Source organism: Ixodes scapularis, unplaced genomic scaffold, assembly GCF_016920785.2.
Source record: "Ixodes scapularis isolate PalLabHiFi unplaced genomic scaffold, ASM1692078v2 PGA_scaffold0__279_contigs__length_252992795, whole genome shotgun sequence".
NCBI lineage: Eukaryota > Metazoa > Arthropoda > Arachnida > Ixodida > Ixodidae > Ixodes > Ixodes scapularis.
The window spans coordinates 139,443,222-139,464,821 of NW_024609835.1; the positions used below are offsets into that span (position 1 = coordinate 139,443,222).

General features: G+C 43.6%; 2 protein-coding genes across 2 annotated transcripts in view; one reads left to right on the forward strand and one right to left on the reverse strand.

The window, feature by feature from the left end:
* Positions 1–64: 64 nt before the first annotated feature.
* LOC115327078 lies at positions 65–7,972 on the reverse strand. The gene is made up of 4 exons (XM_029988013.4): positions 7,761–7,972; positions 7,471–7,612; positions 2,777–2,828; positions 65–278 (listed from the first exon to the last, which is right to left on the reverse strand). Exons 1-4 carry the CDS (start codon positions 7,769–7,771, stop codon positions 166–168), a joined length of 318 nt encoding a protein of 105 aa, XP_029843873.1. The 5' UTR covers positions 7,772–7,972; the 3' UTR covers positions 65–165.
* Positions 7,973–9,056: 1,084 nt separating this feature from the next.
* Positions 9,057–21,600, forward strand: part of LOC8035700 (unconventional myosin-Va) — an 81,307-nt gene continuing 68,763 nt past the window's right edge. Inside the window, exons 1-5 of the mRNA XM_029988006.3 lie at positions 9,057–9,338; positions 11,186–11,290; positions 13,239–13,350; positions 15,347–15,403; positions 19,651–19,795. Coding sequence (XP_029843866.2) covers positions 9,312–9,338; positions 11,186–11,290; positions 13,239–13,350; positions 15,347–15,403; positions 19,651–19,795 — 446 coding nt within the window. The 5' untranslated portion in view covers positions 9,057–9,311. The remainder of the gene's footprint in view (positions 9,339–11,185; positions 11,291–13,238; positions 13,351–15,346; positions 15,404–19,650; positions 19,796–21,600) is intronic.

A 21,600-nucleotide genomic window follows, 5' to 3' on the forward strand; every position in this document is an offset into this window, starting at 1 on the left:
AACATGCTTTTCTTAAAAATCCTGTCAGGTACAAATTTATTCTAGCATATACCCAGATTCAACATTTAGTGAAAGTCTTTTTATTGGAAGCTTCTAGTGAATGGTTATTGTAATGTCCTCTTAGTGATACTACACTTGCTGTTTTGTTACAGCTTACTATGGATTTCAAGGCTTTTTTTCCTGGTTGATTAGTCCTGAAATTGACTTGGAGCACCAGGCTACTGTGGATTTGGTGTAGTGTGGCAGACTTAGGAGATGCTTGAATGTGGCCTTCACACCTGGAAAAAAACAAAAAAAAAACAAAGCATTAAACAATCTAATGGGAAAAACTTTTTTTTTTTTCCAGTGGTTTTACATTATTGAATTCGGTATTCTGTTCACCTATCTAACGCAAAAGTTTGTAAAAGTACGAGGGGCGTTCATAAAGTTCCTGTTATTGTTACGAGAAAGACTATAAACTGCTAGGTACTTGGGTAGGAGTTTAGTCTTTCTCTACATATTCGCCAGCCAGTTGCACACTTTTCCATCGATGGACAAGCTGCCGGAGGCCATGATTTCCTTGTTTTGAGTGATCAGGGATCGCTCCACTTGAGCAATGCTTTCCTTGAAATGTTTTCCGTGCAGTGAAGTCTTCATGCGAGGGAAGAGGAGGACGTCGCTAGGTGTCAGGTCGGGCGAACATGGGGGACGACGCAAAATTTCGTAACCTAAAGAGGTGTGACGTCGCCTGCACCGAGCAAGTCTGGGCATTGTCATGAAGCAAACGGACTCCTTCCGAGTGCCATTTTTGTTTCGACGTTCTAGTGGCATTCATGGCACGCAATATTTATACTGTGCCAAAACTAGAGGGACGCACGCTCGTGTTGATGCGTTTTGTTTTCCTTTTTTCAATTTTCGGCGCTGGTAATACAAACTTTATCAATGCCCCTCGTAAGATCAAGCACACTGGTAAGGTCAAGCGCACTGGTGCAGCCTCTAAAGCTGGGACCTTGTGCGCGCAACCGTCGTTCCAGTTGTGAATGGAGCATAGGGCAGCAACTTTACTGACAAACTCCAGCTGCACTGAAGTAAAAAGGTCTCAAGCCCAGGGTAGGCCTTGTAAGAAGGCCGGTGCAGTGTTCTACCGTATATATCGAGAGTCTCAAATTCATCTCACTATAAGGGCCGACCTTTTGAAAATTCCGGAAGGTTGCAGGCCAATACAGGAGGAGGAGAGGGGTGGGTAAACCCATAATATACCCCCCAGAGGTCCTCGAAGCGAGGGTACTTGCCTTCCCAAAGAGCTCACGAGGAGGCTAGAGCTCCCTCGTGGGATTTATTTTATGTAGAATCCATCTGCTTTCTACCGAAATGTAGGCGTTGGACTTTCTGAGGCACAGCAGATTAACCCCTTTAGTGCATTTTTTTCTTTCTGAAAGTAACCTAAAAGTGTAATTCTTTTTTATTTTTTTTTATTTTGAAGTTTTATTCCTTTAGGAATACAGATAAAATTTCAAAAGTTTATTACGCAAAAATCAACGTCGGAAAAAAAAAAAAAAAAAAAAAAAAGCGCCAACTAAAACGAGTGTTGCCATCTCTGATCAGCACCGCAAACTACTCGGATGAGCCTAGTTCATCCATAGAATTGAGGGCTACTGAAAAAAACGCTGGACGAGCTGAGCTCGTCCAAGGCATTTTTAGCCAAAAAGCGGCCGACAAGCTCAGCTCGTCCAAGGCACTTAAAAGGTTAAATTTAGCTTGGCAACATTCTTCAAAAGTTAAACTGGGTTTTTATTTAAAGGGATTCTTGCATTCAGAAATAAGTTAAACATGGTCAACTCTAACTGCTAATGACAATTGCACACTTGTATCTTGCATGGATGGCTATATTTTTAGTTCCAAAGGACAGATTCCAGCCAGCGCTTGAAGATGGGCCATCGGAGGGCATGATGCATCCCGGAAGATGTGATGTCAACTAGCCCAGCACGGGCAAACTTGCTTGGGGACTGGCGCGGCTAGGAGCTCCGCCACCTAGTGTTGTGAACGTGTTACAACCTGGTCGTTTTAGCTGCCCCTCCCTGCTCCCCGCAGGAGTTGAATAGGCCGAGAGAGAGGGAGATTTCCGTTCGACAGGGCTCACACACGTGCAGTTTGCCACCACATTTCTGCGGAGCGGCACTGCTTTTAAGTTCAGACTTAACGAAATTCGGTTTATTCCTTTTATTAATGTTTTGGTGCCTTTTCAAGTAAAACATTAGTGTCTTTGTGGTGTGGCCAGAACATGGTAGACATTTAGACAATAAAATAGGCACTAGGATTTCATTGCTTAAAGGGAAACTGACAGGGTATTTATTATTGCCAAGGTTTTTATTTGTACATGACACACGAGAGCCCAACTACCAAGGACACAATTTGCAGCTCGAAATTTGTTTTCTTTCCGCCTGAAAACCGCCGATTGAGAACTGGCCGATTTGAGTCGCGCTCACACTCTTCTCCGTGGCCACGTGCCATTTTCTATGGTTTAGACACAATTGCCAAAGATAAAGTCAACGCTCTCCTCCTCTATATTTCTTTCTCCCCAGTCCAGTTTCAGTTTCGAGCAGTTGCATTCTTTTACTTTATTAAAAATATATGTGACACTGTAACAAAATACTGATTGGGTAGTCTTCAGACACCATGTTAAATCACGTATTCAATATTCAAATCAAAAATATTTGGCCAAAACCACTGTGCAAGCCTCCTCGCTAGTCTGAGGCCTGTGCAGCCCCGCTCAGCTGCAGAGAACCAAATGACTCACCGTCGTTCCAGCAGTCGACTGCTTTCATATTGAGCTCCTTCCTGCTTGGTGCCTGCAAACCAACAGTTCCGTGAGAAGAGAAATCGGCAGTATTGGGTAAAGTGCATCTAACAGTACTTCAAGTAAAGAACAAATTAAATGGGAGGTGACATACTTCAAGTAGCAAGTACATTGCATGTATTGTACTTGAAGTAAAGTACTATAAATACAATGTACTTTCAAAGTAAAGCACAAATATTTTTTAACACAATCTTTCATGATGTCCTTTCATACCCCTTTACAGCGATTTTAGAACTGGTATGCATTGCCCCAGGGGTGCATGACCTATTTTCGGAAACTGCGGCGAATACTGGATAACATCAAGTGGCCACAGAGTAGTTACTTGCAGGAATGGCGCCTAATTCAGAAGTCTCTCCGACTTTTGAATTTGGTGCCGCTTGCACTGGCTTGTTGCACCCCAGAGGGGTAAATGTACTATACTCCATTCACCTCAAAGCTGTGACTGCGGTGGAAGCTACGTCCTCGCTGGGCCATTAAGAGCCTCTCTTTTGCCACGTCGTCATGCTCCTGGCCATAACCACGCGCAGAGAGCCGGGTCTGGTGATAAGAGGGAGGCGGCTGACTGGTTCGGCACTGGCCCCATAGCCCCCGCAAGCAATTTTCTCATGGAGGAGTGTACTCTCCCTAATAAAACAAACAGTGAGTGTGCAGGTTAGCAGGTGATAATCATAACGTGACACCTGAAATTGTTGGCTCTGCCCCAACATCTCGGAGTGGGTTCCCCTGCCCGAATATCAGAGTGATAATCTTGCTTCTCTCTTTGCCCAATACGCTACCATGGGCGATTGTGGTGGATGGATTGTGGCGAGAAAAAATTAAGGAACTTTCAAGTCGAAGGAAAAGACAAATGAGAATGTCCCAAAACATTGTGACGTTCTCCTCTGTCGCCTTTTTCTTTGACTTGATAGTTAATTTTTCCGCACCACAGTCTCAGGTGCTGCATTGCAATTAATTTTGCTCTCCTAATGTGTTTGCAATGATCGAGCGACGAGTAGCAAGGGTTTTTTAAAAAAGCCACGGGAAGGCCGCCCCTAGAACAAACGGAGCGATGTGTCGTCTGCTCGCTTTTCTGATGAGAGTAGAATATCCCTCCCAGTATTTCTTCAGAATTAACAAAGCATCATTTTGTGGTACAAATTTAACAAGACCGAATTTAGGGAATGTGCTCTGAAGTCAGGAGTTGTACTTTTCTCAAAAAGTACTATAATCGGTTACAAGAGGTAGGAGAAGCTCCTCCCACAAGTGTGATGCGCCCATTTCAAATCCTTCCGCAGTCGAAAGAAGAGTTCACAAGAAACGCTCCTTGTTCCGCTTCAATGGATAGATATTGGATACAGAGTGATGCCAACTTGTCTCCGATCCCACTTTTTAAGAAAGCGACCTGTGTATTCATAGGAGGGGGAACCGAGCCCCTGGAAGCATCCTTTGTATCCATCGGAGGGGGAACCTAATCCCCGAAAGTCGCATTTGTTTCCATCAAAGGGGGAAAACTCTCATCTCCCTCGTGGCTTCCACAATGCTAAGTCAAAGTCGAAAGATAAAGCAAATATGTACAGGAAGGCAAGACCCTCCTCGCACGTCCGCGACGTCACTGAAACGATGGGACGCTGTTGGATGCGGAGGTGGCGGAGGGATATATGATTCCCTTTGAGGGGCATTTGCCGATACCTTCTTAACCTGTAACTTGCTACAGGAAAAAAAAAAAAAAATCCAGTGGATAATGTATTTTAACTTTTTCCCTACCATAGATGACCTGGGTTCGTCCACACTGTTTGTACCACTCCCCCTGAAAACAAGCTGGGCTTGTCTGTGTTGATTCGAGCTCCAATATGCTACCATGGACGAACTGGGCTAGTCCACATGTTTCTAGTTAGCTTTGCCGTGGATAGATGGCGCTTCACCGAAAATAAAATTGTGGCAAATCTCTGAATTTGGCAGAAAATTGTTGCAACGCAGGCAACAGGGGATTTAAAAATAGTGGCGTCAACTTCTGGTCGCCGCATTCATAGTGACGATCTTGCCTCGAAATTGGGGCAAAAATGAAGATATTGTGATCTCTCTTCAGATTCGGAAGACAAGAAAATGAATCTTTTATAGGACAGCGAGAGCGATGCAACTGAGTTATAGGATTTTAGCTCGGACGATTCCGATTCCGACGAGAAAATTGTGCCGGCGTGTCGACATTGGACTAGAATCAACGTAAAAAATCCCTCTCCAGCCCCTCCACGTTTTGCGTTCACTTTGCATGCAAGGTGATGTGAACTTTCTGCAGTACTGCTACGCCTGGCCTGAATGTCCATGTGCAAGGCAGTGAAGCCGAAGTTTAGTCCCCTTTTCTTCTGCAGCGTGTTCAAAAATTTCTCATGTATTGCATATTAAATTTATAGGTCACCATAAAAAAAATTAATAAAAAAAAATCGGTATTTTTTAACCTTTTTTTTTTTTTTCCCAAAAATTTTTGCTGTAGGCAAAGGGTTAAAGGGATACTTCAACGAAATTCGAAATATTCCCGTCGTGTTCAAAAATAGGTTGAATATGATCCACAATATCCGTAAATGAGAATCGCACGTTTGTATTTTGAGCCTGGTGGCTGTATTTTTCGTTATAAACGGCCCACTCTGGCAAGCGCTCGGAGAAGGCCCAGCAGAGACCACGTGACATCCAACGCAATCGTGACGTAGGTCGTCTCAGGACGAGCAAAGCTGCGGCGAGGCTGACGTCGAGAGGATGGCCTAGTCGTTCCAGCCACCGAAGCGGCTGCTTTTGTACGAATTTTGAGTGACAGGTTAATCTTCTATAACCTTCTAGGGGGACAATAGCGACTTCTGCAACACACAAAAGGCATTCTCGGGAAGAGGGGAGTTCCTCCTGCCCCTCTTCTCTCGTCGTGGCCGGAGGCGAGACAACCTCCGTCACTAGCTGTCAAGGTTCCTAGACGGGCATTACAAGTGAGGTGTGAGCGACATCCACCAGGTGCTCTTTGCTGATCGTTTAATTCGTTTTAAAATTCCTTTTCGTGACTTTTTTAACGAGATATTGGTATGTTCGATGTGATGCTGCTTTTTTGACTCATTTTCGTCTTCTGCGCATGAGAAAGGAAGTAGCGGTGACGTCAGAACGCCGAGCCCTGATTGGCTAATCGCGACCCCCTATCTCAGCGTCGTCTGCTCCTTTGCAACGTCGTCTGCTCGCAACATCGTCTGCGTCTGTCTTACCTTTCCTGCGACTTTCGGAAGTGCAGGTCTTTACGAGCGAGCTCGACTTCGCCTTTCAGAGAGGGCAGACGAAATAACTGGAGCGGTACGTTGTTTAGGTCTAACAACTAGCAGACGCGCATCAAGTCAAAGGACTCACTGGCGAGGTGTCCCGAGGCGCCGAGGTTTGTTTGCTAAGAACCGAGAGTAAGCGTGTTAGTGCCCGCAAGTTCCCTCCCAAATACTTTTTCCCTCCTTTCGTGTGCGGCGAGACCCCTCATTCTTTAACGGCGTCGGCGGGTTGGCGCAGTTAACGTCGTCTGCATTACGTCTGCTAGTCAAAGCGATGGCCGCTTTACCTTTCCTGCTTCTGTCGGAGATTCACCTCTTTTTCACCGGCGAGAGTCACCGTTGCCTCGGGAAACAAGGAGATAACAAGAGGAAGAAAGTGACCTCTTAATCTAAAATTGAGGTCAGCGATCAAAGTATAATACGGGAAGGGTTCACAAGGGTCGCGCGGGCATATTCCATTCAGCACGCCAGCCGTTTGTGGGCAGACGGTCGCCGAGTCGCGGAGTGCCTGCTAGGCCTAACTGCCGTACTCGCTTGGTCGTGTTCGGTGTAATCGTGGCCGTTGGAGCTTTTCCCGGGTGTTTGTGGGTCCTGCGTTCTTGTTCGTCGTAATCTGTTTCAAGTACTTTTTACTTTTTTCTTGCTGCTTGAAGTCGGGACGCGTGAGAAGCGCACGTAGAAAAATAAACGTCTGTGGGTCGTCGCGACCGCGACGCTGTCGGCCATGCTGATTTGATCGTAAGAAGTGCGTAAGACAGCTTCGGAGCTGTCGTAGGATTTCGTCGTAACTTGCGCAAAACGTACGAAAATTTCGTTTCGTGAATACGAATTTGTTCTTAAGTTTTGTCTTACGCACATTTTTGGCGTAAGATCGTTTCGTGAATCTGGCCTCTGCACTTCCGGAAGTCGCAGGAAAGGTGAGACAGACGCAGACGACGTTGCGAGCAGACGACGTTGCAAAGGAGCAGACGACGCTCAGATAGGGGGTCGCCATCAGCCAATCAGGGCTCGGCGTTCTGACGTCACCGCTACCCCCTGCGCAAGAAGCAGACGAACTTGCCCTCCGCATAGACCAAAAAATGATCGCCGAAATTTCGTTGTAGTATCCCTTTAAGGTAAGTACAAGGAGGAGGAGGAATAAACTTTATAATGGCGAGCCTTAGGTGCTGATGTCTGGGCACCCAAAGATTTCTATACCTACGGGAAGTAGCACTTTAAGTACGATTGCTAAAAGTACTTCTGGGCATCGGGAATGCCAGACGCATGTGACAGCGTCACAGGCTGCTAATTGCGCTCATAGATACAGCTTGTCGCATTGCGCGTCGTAGTGATTGGAGAATGAACGTCTAGATACATGAGCTCTCTCACCGTGTCAACGTAGTATTTCAAGCTCGGCCATGCCTTCACCGATGCTTTGATGCTTTCGATGGTGCGCGAGCTGTCGCTCCAGACACCCGAAGTCTGCGCCAGGTACACCGTGCCACCCAGTAGGCTCAGCTTCACAACTCCCCTGACAAAACAAAAATAACAATACAACGGAATCAAGACTTTGTACCAAACAAGAAAACAAAGAAATAATAGTTGTTTTTCTCTTTTTTTTTTTTTTTACTTGTAGAAGTGTTTGTCCGATTTGCACGGCTCAGCCAATGTGTTCTTACCTGAGCGACATTATCTTCTCCTTAGAGCGTTGAAATTCCGCTACCGTAACCAGATGCAAATGAAGAAACCTAGCCTTGGGTCTCTTATACCGTAGCAGTCTTACTGAATTCGAAACAAACCATCAACCTCGAAGCAATGTAAAGGTCACCAAATATGCTAAACCGCGGTCAAAATAAAAAATAAAAGATTATCCCAGCGTGCCAGCGTTGCCAGCGTTTGCAACCACTGTGTTTGCAACCGCTTCACAGCTGATTTTCTATAAAAAAAAAAAACAGAATAGTGGAATGGCGTGATTTAGTGATCTTACATTTTATTTCGAAGCCTAAAATAACATCTATTTACTTCAGATGTTCCCGGAAAACAGACAGATTATAATTTGGGGTTGCGGCACACAGAAAAGAAGAAAAAGATTTCTTCTTGGTCAGATTTCTGTCTCTTTTCAAGCAGAAGAAGACGCAATGTAACCATAGTTTTTAGTTTTAAATTAAATCACTGTCGATATGTAGAGACGAGGCATCATGACAAAATATCGCTAATTCAAATCATGACATGACTCAAGAATAAGCCGCTCTTCCAGTGAGTACATTTTGTTTCGTTTTCGCATAATTTCGCTCGTTCGTCTCTAAGTGCTATCAAAGTGCTGAACCACGGCATAAAGGACACATATCTTTTTATTAAACATACGTCCTTAAACAACGCAGCTTCAAGACAGGAATGTTCGACGAAATTCACGTGGGCAGCTCCTGTCTTCATCATTTCGACCAGTCTCAAGAGCTGATAATCTGCAACTATGGTGCCGAGGCGGAAGGTGATCAAAAACACAGAAAAATGCGCCCAACGATTTATCAAATGACATCTTGGAAAGAAGTAAGTGTCATATAGCTGGACACGCACAGTAGTATATCGCCACTATTTAATTAAGTATTTAAACTTGGAAGGCCGGTCCGTGGTCATATAACCCTACTACCATACCATAATCGTTTCCTCAGGATTAAGTTTTGCTTACCAACACGACGCATGCAATGGGGTATCTAATAACCTCTGGTAAAAATCTCACAATACCTTTGAACAATTGTCAGCTATGAAATGAGTCGTACAAATCGGAGCGTCCTGTATAGTCCTGTATTGTATTGGAGATTGTTCAATTTTACGATGTGAAACTTAGAAGTGTAGCTGTTGCTCCGAAATATGGAGATCAAGCCATCAACCCAGGCTCTGCCGATCAAAATCGCGTATGGAAGGAAAGAAAGTGAGAGAAACGCGGCAGGCAACGTTGGCAGCAGGACTGCAGGACTCGATGGAGCGCCGTGGAGCGAGAGAGCGAGTGAGAGAGCAGCGGGAAGAGGCGGCGGCAGCCATCAGGGTAGCTGGCCAAAGCTGGCTGCGGCAGCGGTGTGTGTCAGTGTGTGCGTCCCAGACAGCCTGGCGTTCAGTCTGCTAAACAAATGCTCGAATTTTCCGTTTCGAGCGGAGCCACAGCGAGTCGTTTAGTGGCGTAGAAATGCGCACCACGACTTTTTGACGACAAGCGTCCGCAAAACGGACCGAACATGTCAACGTTGGAACTTTACACCAAGGTAAGGCACAGGTGTAGTTCCCGACGCTTTAGTCGAAGCCCTTGGCTGGCGGCGTTCCCTCGCCGCTCAGCTCGAAAACATACCCGGCGGCGGAACCAATGACTGAAATGCATAGCTTCCAAAATTAGTGTCCAAAACGCTGTAGCTTTGTAAGCCTAAACGTAGCTTTAAAGTGAACCTCAGCTGACCCAGACAGCTGTCATTTGAATGTTCTACCGATTGAATATTCATTTCCTGCGCGATGTTGCGATTTTTGTGACACCGAATACATGCCTGCCGTTGTTTCTCGGCGTCAAATTCCTTATAAAGGCAAAATTTGATTAGCCACGTAAAATCGTGAGTAATTCATCGGTGGGCGTGTATGCTCGTTGGCGGTTCCAGCGATCCTACGTGGAGCGGCGCGTGAACTGCAGTCGGGTTTCACAACTTTCTCTGTCTGGCTTCGCGACGGAAAGACACACACGGATGTGGGCTAAGCACTCGAAATGGGCTGTGAGCCACTCGCAACGTTTTCCGGCATAATTACGAGCAAATGAAGAGCAGGACCGCCGGGCGACGACCGGCAGCATCGGTGGGATGCAGTGCATGTCTCCGTTCGAAAAACCGTTATCGGAGCGTTTTTATTTTTATTTTAGTACTTCTCGGATTTGCTGCAAAGCACAGGCAATCATTCACAAGGTCGAGTATCTGGGCGGTTGGTTAGACATAAACAAGGAAATGGCGTTTTTGTGATGTACCCATGATACATGCAGACACTTCGTCAAAATCCCACCCCCTGTCTTTTATCTACGCTACGATTTCCTCCTCCTCGCTAGTCGTGTGCGTTTGAATTTCTTTATTTTTGGTTTGGAGTGCTGTTGGAGTTTCATCATAAATAACCAGTTGAAGATTCCAGCCCTTTATGCTTTTTTTTTTTTTTTAGGCAGTGTCAATTCTTCCGGGAGCTGGGAGAATAATTTCCCGAAATTCTACCGGCATTCTGCCATCGGCTGTCTAAAATCATGTGACAACTGCCGGTAGAATACTGACTCCTTATTCTCCTGTGATTTTGTGGAAACATGTCCATGGTCTCGCTAAAACGTCATTCGCCGCTTTGCAGCGAATGCCGTTTGAGCGAATAAAATGTTAACCCACCCGTACACGCCGCTTCAATGTTTAAAAAAAAATTTTGACCACCTGGACCCACCCGTACACGCCGCTTCGAGGCAACAGTCTGGGGCAGCTCATTAGAGAGAACAAAAACTAATCTGGGCTGTCAATGGGCCAATGGGAGGCAGCTGCCGGTAGAATTTCGGGGAAATTATTATCCCGGCTGCCGAAAGAATACACACTAACTTTTTTTGATATAATGTTGCATGGCTGCAAAATATACGCTCTCTGGGTTCTTGTTGTTAGAAGTCTTCACTTTTTAAAGAAAGTGAAATCTAATATTTTCATTATCCCAGCGCTTTGACATAGCATATAGTTCATATTTTATTTTATGGTTGTTGTCACTTGGACAAATCAATTGCCAGGAATTTAATACAGTGGGCAGCCAAATGTGCTTTAATTATGCCCATTGTTCTATATATTTCTATTCATATCATGCTCCCAATTTCTAATGTAAACATGACATAAATATTTCATAAGTGTATCTTAGCGAGCAAGTTTATTGTTAATATATTCTTTCTTGCCAGATGTTTAAAGGGCTTGAAAAGACTTGCCTCGACCCAGATTGTATGCTTTTGCTGCCTTTCTCTTTCAAGGCCTGACCTTGCTTTCTCCCGTTGAGCCGCTCTTATCTGGACGGCTATTGAAACAATCAAGAGGTTGCATTGTGAACACATCCTGCTCACTTAATCTTTCAGGGGACACGAATCTGGCTGCCAGATGCGGCCGCAGTCTGGAAGGCTGCAGAGATCACCAAGGGCTTCGATGGCAGCAGCCTGGAAGTGGAAGATGAAAACGGAGAGGTGGCTGTCTTCATTCTTCTTCTTGGTCATTTCAGGAATTTGTATTTGTATTTGCTTTATTTTGAGTGCTGCACAAACAGCCCTAGGCCTTTCTAGTGGTGCACTGAAATACATCATATCCAATCTGCAAAACAGAGGTCTACATATCAGGATGAAAAAGAAAAAATTACAAACTATCTTTTCAACCAAGAGCTGTATGGTCCACTCCATCATAATAAAAGGAACACACATGGACAACACTTTCTTTTGGCAGTACATGGACTGTGACCCTGGCTGCTGTTGAACTTTTGGCACCATCTTCAGGAGTGCAACATCAACAATGAGTCAGCAGAAAAGCTGACTCATTAATTATGCTAATTTTATTATTCATTTCAAGTTAAATGTTGAAGTCAGCTCTGTAATTTATATCTTGCATGCATATGCCTGCATGATTATTGACCGATGATTAAACGTAAATGTCCCTACCATTATTCCAAGGCCTACATTATCAGTAATTAATACTGAAAGGAGCAGTGATTGCCAATCTTAGTGTTACAAATCGTAGTGACCATATTCCTTTTCCCCTCGAAAGCCATAGTAAAGGAAGTTCAGCTCCTTGCAGAACATTCCTAATTTCCCCCTTTATGTGGTGAATGAAGCTACATATCTATGTGCATTTATTTTCATTATTTTTTATTTTGTCGAAACATGCACGGCCTGTATGCAAAAAGCATCAGTGTTTTTTTTTCTTCGACAAACTAATCTTGTAAAAACTTTTTCACGCAACTCGAAACAATTTTTTTTTTTTCTCTTAAGGTGATGAGTACATGACATGATTGCAAAAATTCAATAGAGAATAAGTGCATGACATAATAACAAAAATTCAATAGAGCAACCTACAGTAGTTGTAACTGGCACTTCACTGGTAGATAACACTGCCTTTAGTACATTGCCTTTTATCAGAGCTGACTAGACCTGATTAGTATGAAAAACTATAGAATTTTTTCTACCATGTTTATTAATGCATCAAACAGGGTTGAAACTTTGTCAAAAAATAATACAACTGGTAGTCATTTAAAAAAGATGAGTCCACCATCTTAACATAAGTCCGAAGTTTATAGCAGACATAGAAAATCTTAAAGCATGTTCTTGCCACAGGAGAATACCATGCCCCTACTAAAAAGTTTGAGATTTTTTAAGGATTTATTGAATTTGTATACAATGTATTTTTGTAGCTACTGACACTTGGTGCATCTTCAAGTTAAATTTCTCCAGGAGTTGTAATAAAACCAGACAACTTGCATTCTTCTAGAGGAGCGTGAAACATGACTTTTAAAAAATTATTAGGCATTGAAATATTTTCAAAATCTATAAATATAAATATTAACAAAATTTCAAAGGTGCCCACAAAATTTAATCTTCATCATTTACCTGTCATCTTTGAGAAATACGAAGCATAAAATCAGCAGTAAGGTAAAAATCAAACTCCATGGTCTGTTTAGTGCATAATATTGTAAAATAATTAGGGTGTTAAGCTTTATTAGTAAGAAGGCACATTTCAGTTTAGTTATGCAGACATTTGGCATTGATGTCAACATTTCTGGTTAGTTGAGCAAATAATACTTACCGTAAAATACCGGGCAAGCGCCCACTCAAAATATAGAGATAATCACGAAAAAATGGGGCGCTTGTCCGGTCATCAGTTTTGCATATAAATGTACTGTGCATATTTTCTCAGATGTTAGAAATTTGGATATGGGCGCTTAATGTGGAATGAACGGATGCGCGGTATTCTACGATAATATTGAAGTCCATTATCTAAAATAGAAAATATTTATTAATTTCACGGCATCTGTTAGCCACCAAGTCAGTTGCAACTTTTGGGGAAATCATAGCCACAAGCCTCTATAAAGACAGTGGTCTCCCTCCACAGTATCTTAATTTATGCTGCATTAACTTCTTTTTATAGAAACAAGTGCTTGCCATCAATGAACCAGACAAGCTGCCTCCACTTCGTAATCCGGAGATTCTCATAGGTGGCAATGACCTGACTTCACTATCATATTTGCATGAACCTGCAGGTGAGTTGCTATTAGTTTATACCATTTATGCCAAGTTGTACATATAATTTTTTTTTCCAAACAAGTTACACATAAAAGACATGTTCTCTCTTATGTGTAACTCTTTCGTGAAAAAATTGTATGCAATACCAACGGGCTTCTTAAAAACGGTATTAGTATATCGTTTGCAAAATTTGTTTTGTGGAGGTTTCATAGCAGGCAGTCAGTCTACTGAAATGGAGTCTGGTATGGTAGCTTAAGCTAGTGCAGTACGACTGCTAACCCAGGGTCTTTAATGTGCATCACGCAGTAATGATAACATGACCGCACACTGGTACAATGCTTATCCCGATTGAAACGGGCAGGGGTTGTGATCTTACCCAGAACTTGTCTCTAGGTTTTGAAGCATGAGCTGTTGCTCCTCGTGCTTTGAGCTGTGGTGCACTAGCAAAAGTTGTACAGGCTTGATCATTCATTCATTTATTCCTTTGTTTATTTTCTGTGCTCATAAACAGCAGATGCCTTGGTAATGATGCACAAACAGTGATATTACAAATCAGACACAATGTAAATGCTAAAAAATTTGAGATATAAATGTCAATATTGATAGCACCAAGGAGCAGTATGCAAATCATGGGGCTAATTGATATGATTTGATTAACAAAAAATAGGAGAGATTCGCAAAACTCGTCTTTGAATGTTAACACAAAAAATAGATGTGAGATTGGGGCAATTAAATAAACCACAAAGGGCATTTGTACAAAAATATTAAATCTTGCTCACGTCTTCTATGACTCTACTGCTATCGCCTGCACGCTTGTATTCAAATAATATAATGTACCCTTCCAGACCAGCTGTTAGTAGTAGCTCAGGGGCTACAGTATAGACTGCCACTGCATTGACCCAGGTTTGAGCCCCACCGGGGCTCGAACTTTATACAGGGTGTTTCACAAAAGCTGAACAAATTCGATATTGCGAAAACTGCGTCGCAACAAAAAAAAGCTTGCGTCGTTTTTGTCCTGGACCAGAGGCCTATTTGGGAAAATGATTAAAGTCCGGGATAATTAGATTGTTCATTATTTGTGCGTAACTAACTTTTTTAGTATTGTGTTAAAGGGCATTGTTTCAATTAGACAATTGCTCAGCATCATCAAAAAAAATTAAATCAACAAATTGCAGAACAATAGAAGGCACGTGAAGCATTTTACGGCTTTCTGAAAAACTGCACAAATTCAACGGGCTTTTAAGTTTCAATCATGCTGTGTCGCACGACGACAGCGCAGCAGAGGTTGGTTGCACTATATCTCCACCGGGCGCGGTGCCGTCGGGGCTGAGATGTGCTCGGATAGCAAATCGAAACCTAAAAACCCGTCGAATTTGTGCGGTTTTTCAGAAAGCCGTAAAATGCTTCGCATACCTTCTATCGTTATGCAATTTGTTGACTTAGTATTTTCCTATGATGCTGAGCAATTTTCTAATTAAAACTATGCCTTTAAATGCAATATTAAAAGTTAATTACGTAAAAATTATTAACAATTAAATTATTCCGACCTTTAATAATTTTCCTAAATAGGCCCCTGGCCAAAAACAAAAACAACACAAGCCTTTTTTTGTTGCGACGCATAGTTTTTGCAATATCGAATTTGTCCACCTTTTGTGAAACAGCCTGTATACTAGCTTTATATATAACCTTAATATGTGTAACACTTCCACTGTGTCACTCGTTAGTGACGCTCATTTGTGACAATATTTTTCAGAAAAAAGCCCCGTAAGACACGTTCGGTGCTAAAAACCTACTTTGGCATATTACTGGCAGTAAAGATTTTTGGCACGGATCGTGGAACTTTTTAAGTAATCTTCACAGCAATTTTATAGTAGTATTTAATGTTAACAGTTTTTCTTTTTTCTAACTAATTTTTTTTTTGTCATGAGAACAGTAATTTTTTACATAATACTACTACTTAAAGTAAAAATAGACTCGTATATGAACTGTGCACTAATTCACATTAATTTACAGTGCTTCACAATCTTCAAGTGAGGTTCTGTAACAACAATGTCATCTACACATACTGCGGTGAGTGATTTTTTTGCTGTTGCTCGATGAAGATTGCTTTGGATATGCCGTAAGATATGGAGGCAGTGCCTATGCTCAGTGTAAGCGCCCACCCTATTTTTCATGGATGCGCAATTGAAAAATGGCACGGGAACTAAAGTTCTTCTGGAACCTCGTGGGCTGCCGTAAACGGAGAAAGCTGTAGCTTTTTGTCAAACAGACTGACAAACCCCAAAATATAGTGGTTCATCTCTTCTTAAAGGGTAGATGGGACACTTTTGCATTTGAGAAAAAACACTTAAATTGCGTTCATTTGGCCTTTAGAATAACAGATATCACAATTATATTTCAACGAGACGCGTTGGAGAGCCTAAAGAGCAATTTCAAAATGGGGCTGAAGCCCCGCCTCCCTAGCCTTGGGCAGCCAAAAGATCCGTCAATGACGTCACGTACAGCGACTGTCTTTCGCGTTTCCTCGCATTTAACAATACTTGCGCAGCTAATGGTTTGGGAATTCGGGTTCACAGGGTAAAAAGACACTAGAACTTACTTCTAACTCAATTTTTTCAAGAAGATCTGTAGCTTCCCTTTAACTGGGCTCTGCATTCTGCTTAAAGCGTCTACCTTTTTTGTGGTTTCCACGTCTCTTGTGGTTCGGGCAACCCAGTGGGCACGGAGAGAGTAAATATCAGTGCGTCATATTTTAACCAGAAGACTCGAAAACCTCCATTTCCTACTGGGGCGCCCCATGTTGTCGAACGCGCATGGCATGTGGTGAAATCGTGACGTTGTTGGCCCTGGTCAGCCAAGGAGAGAGAGCTGCCCCGTTCCCAAACAGCTCTCTCTCTCTCCTCGGCCGCACCTCATTCCCCGTCTTTCCCTCCCTCCTCACATTCCTCAGTCACAGCAGTCTGAGGGCATGGGAAAAGGGGGCACAGAGGACCAAGGACGTCATGAAGAAGTTATTTTTTGCTTGTATTTGTAATTTTAATATGCCTATAACTTTTAAAACAAAGCAAATTTCGAGAAAAGAAAAAGCTAATTAAGTTGCTACGTTCAGTGCGCTCAGGTTCGGCGCAAATTACAAAACAGCAAAAAGTCGTTGCAGGGCCATTTAGTGCATTGCAGAATGTCATATCCACGGAAGATTACTATAAAACAATACTGTATTTTTGAATAAATTTAAAGAAAGTGGCAAAAGCACTTCAGAGCAAACTGTTTCACTATTCAAGTTTATCTGAGAAATTTCGTATTTCGGACTTGACTCATCAGGAGAACTCGAATGTAGAGGTCTGCACGGGTATGGGCCGATGCGGCTGGCGGACTGGGCTTGGGTTTTATGGTTACATTCATGAAGGGCCCGGGCCGGACATGGGCCTTGCATTCAAGTCTACAAGGCAAATCAAGCTTGCCATTAATTTTTTACAGCAGAGCTGTTAAGGGCTAGTTTCCCCAGGATTGGGTCCGGTACCAAACAAATGTTGACACAACGCTCTGGTTGCCGCCGTCGCTCAGAGATGGCGGCAGCTGTCCAGAGTGTTGTTTTCCGGTTGTCTGCTTGCCGCAGTCACTCATAGATCGCGGCAACCTTTCCAGCCTCGGCAACCAGGCAACTGGTTGCTGCCGTCGCTCATAGATGGCGGCAACGTTTCTTCGGGGGAAGAAGAGCGGGAACAGAACAAGCGGCGAAGTGCGCAGCAGCGCGAATGGTTTCGTAACCGCCGCGAGGCCGCTATCGCCTAAAGTTCCACTGCGTCGAGCGCTTCAGATTTCCTTGTGAAAGAAGAGCAGATCGCTCGCCTGGAAAGCCACCGCCGAGAACAGAAGCTACAGCTCCGCTGCTCTTCCTTCTTCACAAAAATAAAAAGACTAAAAGTTTTCTTTTTTTAGGGGCAAAGCTCCTTAGGGTCTTGTCCGTCCGTCCTTGCCTTGCCTTGCCTTGCCTTGCCTTGTCCGTCCATTCGTCCGTTCATCCGTCCATCCGTCCGTTTGTCCATGCTCACATAAAAAGAAAAAAATGTTTGCGCAGTCGACAGGATTCGAACCTGTGCGGGGAGACCCCAATGGATTTCTAGTCCGTCGCCTTAACTACTCGGCCACGACTGTGGGGCGAGTAGGGGGCTCTGATATGTGGTAGTAACTCAAGAGCTGGGTTTTCTGTCATGGATGAAACGTTGCATGTAGCCGCTCAACGTCTATACAGGAGAGGGCGCTGCAGTCAAATGCATATATAATTGTGTTAATTTTTGCATGCATTGGCTCAACGCTTATAGACGAGAGGGCGCTGCGGTCAATTGCTCAAATGCGTATATAACCACGTTCCATACCACACATTCTCTTTCTGACATGGACCGTTGACTTGAGCAGTGGAGATGCGTTCCCACGGGTTCTAGCGGATCCAAGCTGATCCGCTAGAAGAACCACTGGCTCTGCATTTCACTGACCATAAAGCAGTAATAATGAAGTCGAAACGCAACCCGGAACTCAGCACTACCTATGAGCAATAAAAAAAAATCAGCACCATCAGCACTACCTATGAACAATAAGATCAGTATAATCAGCACCACCAGAGCTTCGCCCCAATCAACATCATTCACCACGTGGAGATCCAGTCTTTTTTTTTTTTTTAGCAGCAATGATTTTGGTAGCTTGTTTAGGGGGCTTGAGTGAAAACTTGAGCCAGCATAGCCATTTGCATAATCAACAAAAACACACTGAAGCTGTTTTTTTTTTTTTTTATCTAGATAGTAAATGCCCTTAAACCATTTTATGGTGTGTGATTAAATGAATGCATCTCTTCCTTAATCAATTTCATTTTTAGGTTTCAAGTGAAATTGGATGTAGCGATTTTTTTTTTGTCCAGTGACCTAGTTTAAAGGGGTAGGGAAACGAAATTCCAGCTCTCATTTTCTAGCGTGAATGTGTTGTATGTTGCACCCTAACCTCAAAAATACCAGTCTTCCGTTGAAAGGCACAAGAAAACTAATTTTAAAGCTAAATAAACAATCTTTCAATGTGCACCTGGTGAATGCATGTGGAGCCTATTTGGGAGGTAATCTAGCAACGTTGGGGAACTTGCTACGTAGTCATGACGTAGCAGATTCCTTCGGAGCAGCACCGATCTTTGGAATTTTAACATTTTCCTTCTTAGCTTTCCTCCTAGCTCAACTCACAAACCGCACATTGTACCTAACGATCCAAGAAGTTGGAAAGGAAGGACTCCCCTCTTTCTCGGACCCTCGTTCCTGCAACCGGAAACAGCCATTCTCCCCCTAGAAGATTAACCCGTCGCTCAAAACTCGAACAAAAGTTGCTTTCCCCTACAGTGTTGTGGAAGCTACGTGCTCCTTTGGCCAACCACATGCTAGTCACCCCACAGGTACTTTGAACGGATTGGTTGTAACGCGCTGACGCTATTGACACCACCACAACGCTGACAACGCCACCAAGGGCAAAGCTCATAACCACGCCTGCCTCGCTACTTCTTGAACACGGGAAATTCTTTCTTTCTGTTTTTGTTTGCGCCGGATATCCCATGACGCATCGCGCTCTTCGTTCGCTTCTCTTCGAGCGCTTGCTCGAGTGCGCCGTTTGGAACGAAAAATATAGCCAGTCGTTCAAAATACAAACGTGCGATTATCATTTATGGTTAATATCTGTCATGCTTGACTCATTTCCGAACGAAATCTGAATATTTCAATTTTTGCTTCCGTACCCCTTTAAGTAGCACCGCAGGTCGCAGAAAAGCTCTTCGTGTAACACATTTGACTAAATGTTGACATATGTTTGCTCAAAAGAATATTACCTCTAACTCTGAGTGCACCCAAGTTGCGTACAAATGCTATCATCATCCCACAGGGGTACAGTTTTGGTTTGGCTCGCAGCTCGAAAAATTCTTGATTGTAACACATATTGAGCATAATTTTTTTTTTTTTTTTTTTATTATTTATTTTGGGACACGCTTGACTTAACCAGGCAGGATAAAATAATTTTTTTTTTTACTAGTTTCAGTGTTTTTGAGGTCACATACACTCTTCAAGGGGTGAGAAGTTGCAGGAAATTAGGTATATGTAAAAGCAAACAAAAGCGTTAACACTTCAACATTGCTATATGTGAGCATTGAATTGTGTTGTTCAAAATAAGCAAGATGGATTGAACATTTATGCAAATAACAAACAATTTAGTGAATGTTTTTACTGGTTACTGATATAAGTGAATTGTTTCTCGCATACACATCACATTGCATTTTTATTTATTTCCAATACTAGGTATTGTGCTTGTGGCCATCAATCCCTATGAGGAGCTCCCCATTTATGGCAATGACACCATCTTTGCATACCGTGGCCAAGCCATGGGCGATTTGGACCCCCACATTTTTGCTGTCTCTGAAGAAGCTTACACCAAGATGGAAAGGTAACACCAGTATCAATTTCTTGATTACATTTGCAACCTAAAAAGTACAATGTCACACAAGAAGTTTCTTTTATTGCAAAAATAAACTACCTGCATTGCCGTATTACTCAGTCTTCGCCAAAATGTAGTGCTAGCAGTCCAGGTTCCAGATACCAAAGCTTTTGGGCTAACCGTTTTCTTATTAAAAAGTACAAACGATTTTCTGGCACTTTCATTGGAGAAATGGGGCCCATTCCTAGTAGTTTGCTCCATTCAGCTCAATATATTCGTGGGCTTCATTGAAAATTGCAAACGACCACACAGTGTGCCGAGATTGACAGCAGAAGCAGCCGTGTTATGGAATGGCACGTTGAAGGAGGCTTGCTTTCAGCCAGTGTGCTGTACAATGTTTGCCATTGGTTCTTTGCTTTCAGTGGAATTGATGTAGGAGATGTGTGCTTTGGTGGAACGATTGTGCGAGATGTTGCATGTGTTGGAGAAAGACACAGAGACTACCTTTTTTTTTTTTTACGCTCTTCCAGAATTGGGGTACCATTAACCGCGCCTGCAATAGAAAGAACAAAAGTATGTACGCAAACTGTTCTGTAGAGGCACGGAGAGACACGAGATTGGAACCTAGGCGGCGTCAGTGGGGAGGTCGGGGAGCGTGTCCGCACAGCGCGACCACGTAGGTAGAAGGGAGGGCGTCGCGGGAGAGTACATGGATGTAGCCAGGATTGATGGGGAGGCGAAATGCGCTCTCCTCGTGACCCGTACAGCGGATTGTGCCTTAAAAAAACAAGGACAATAAGACTAGTGACACGCAAGTCATGGCATACCCGTGATTGCGTGGGTTTTTTGGAACAGCTGTGGCTTACAGGAGGGGAGGGGGTGAAGGAGCGAGAGAGAGCCTTGCTGCGTGCGAGAGACGACGGGGAGAAAAAGAGCAGTGCTTCTGCTCTGGAGTTGGGTTTTGCGTTTGTACATGAGCATTTTTTTTGTCGGGAAGGGGCACTAACAGCTACAGCTGTAAAATTTAAGGAAATTGTTTATAACCATTTCCTTAAAATTATAACCTTGGCATCTGGTCCGGACCTCTAACGCTACGTTTGGACAGAGACTGAGCATTTGAAAGTGCATAGTTATTTTTGCAATTAAAAAAAACTACCGTACCGTAAAATTCCGTAAGGACGCCCACCGAAAATGAAGAGATAAATGGTGAAAAACATGGGGTTGTTTTGGGGGATGCTACAACAAAACTTTATCAAAAATAATGATAAGAGCCGGGGCACCCGCTACGAACCACGTGACAAGGGAACTGATATCACGGACGCGGCAAATTTGCTGCAAACTCCTGTGTCACGGGAAAGGATACCGCAAGTGGCCGATGCAGCAGATTCGTGTTTTATGGTGCGGAGGACTCGCGGAAACCCGCCGAGAACTCTCATCTCACGGGAACGGATACCGCAGATTGCGGATGCAGCAGATTCAAGTTTCATGGTGCAATAAAGATGCGGGAATCCGCTACAGTCTTGCCTGTCACGGAAACCAATATCGCGCATGCAGACCGCGGACAAAAAATACACGGGAATACGATACAAACTTGCATCTCACAGAAACAAATACCGCAGATTGCGGACGCAACAGAATTGCATTTCACGATGCAACATGCACGCGGGAACAACTAGTGTGTTACGCGAGCCGATATCGCGCGCAGATCGCAGACAAAAACGTGGGAACCCGCTATGAACTTGCTTCTCGGACACACCGGTACCGCCGATCGCGCCGTTGATGCGCGATTCTCATCGGACATTGCTTGGACGTCC

What these genes read in the sequence shown, in the direction of transcription:
- LOC115327078 (XM_029988013.4), bottom strand. An exon ending in TGAAATACTACGTTGACACG is followed by an intron (nt 2,829 to 7,470) that starts GTGAGAGAGCTC and finishes GTTGGTTTGCAG; the next exon opens with GCACCAAGCAGGAAGGAGCT. An exon ending in AGTCGACTGCTGGAACGACG is followed by an intron (nt 279 to 2,776) that starts GTGAGTCATTTG and finishes GTTTTTTTCCAG; the next exon opens with GTGTGAAGGCCACATTCAAG.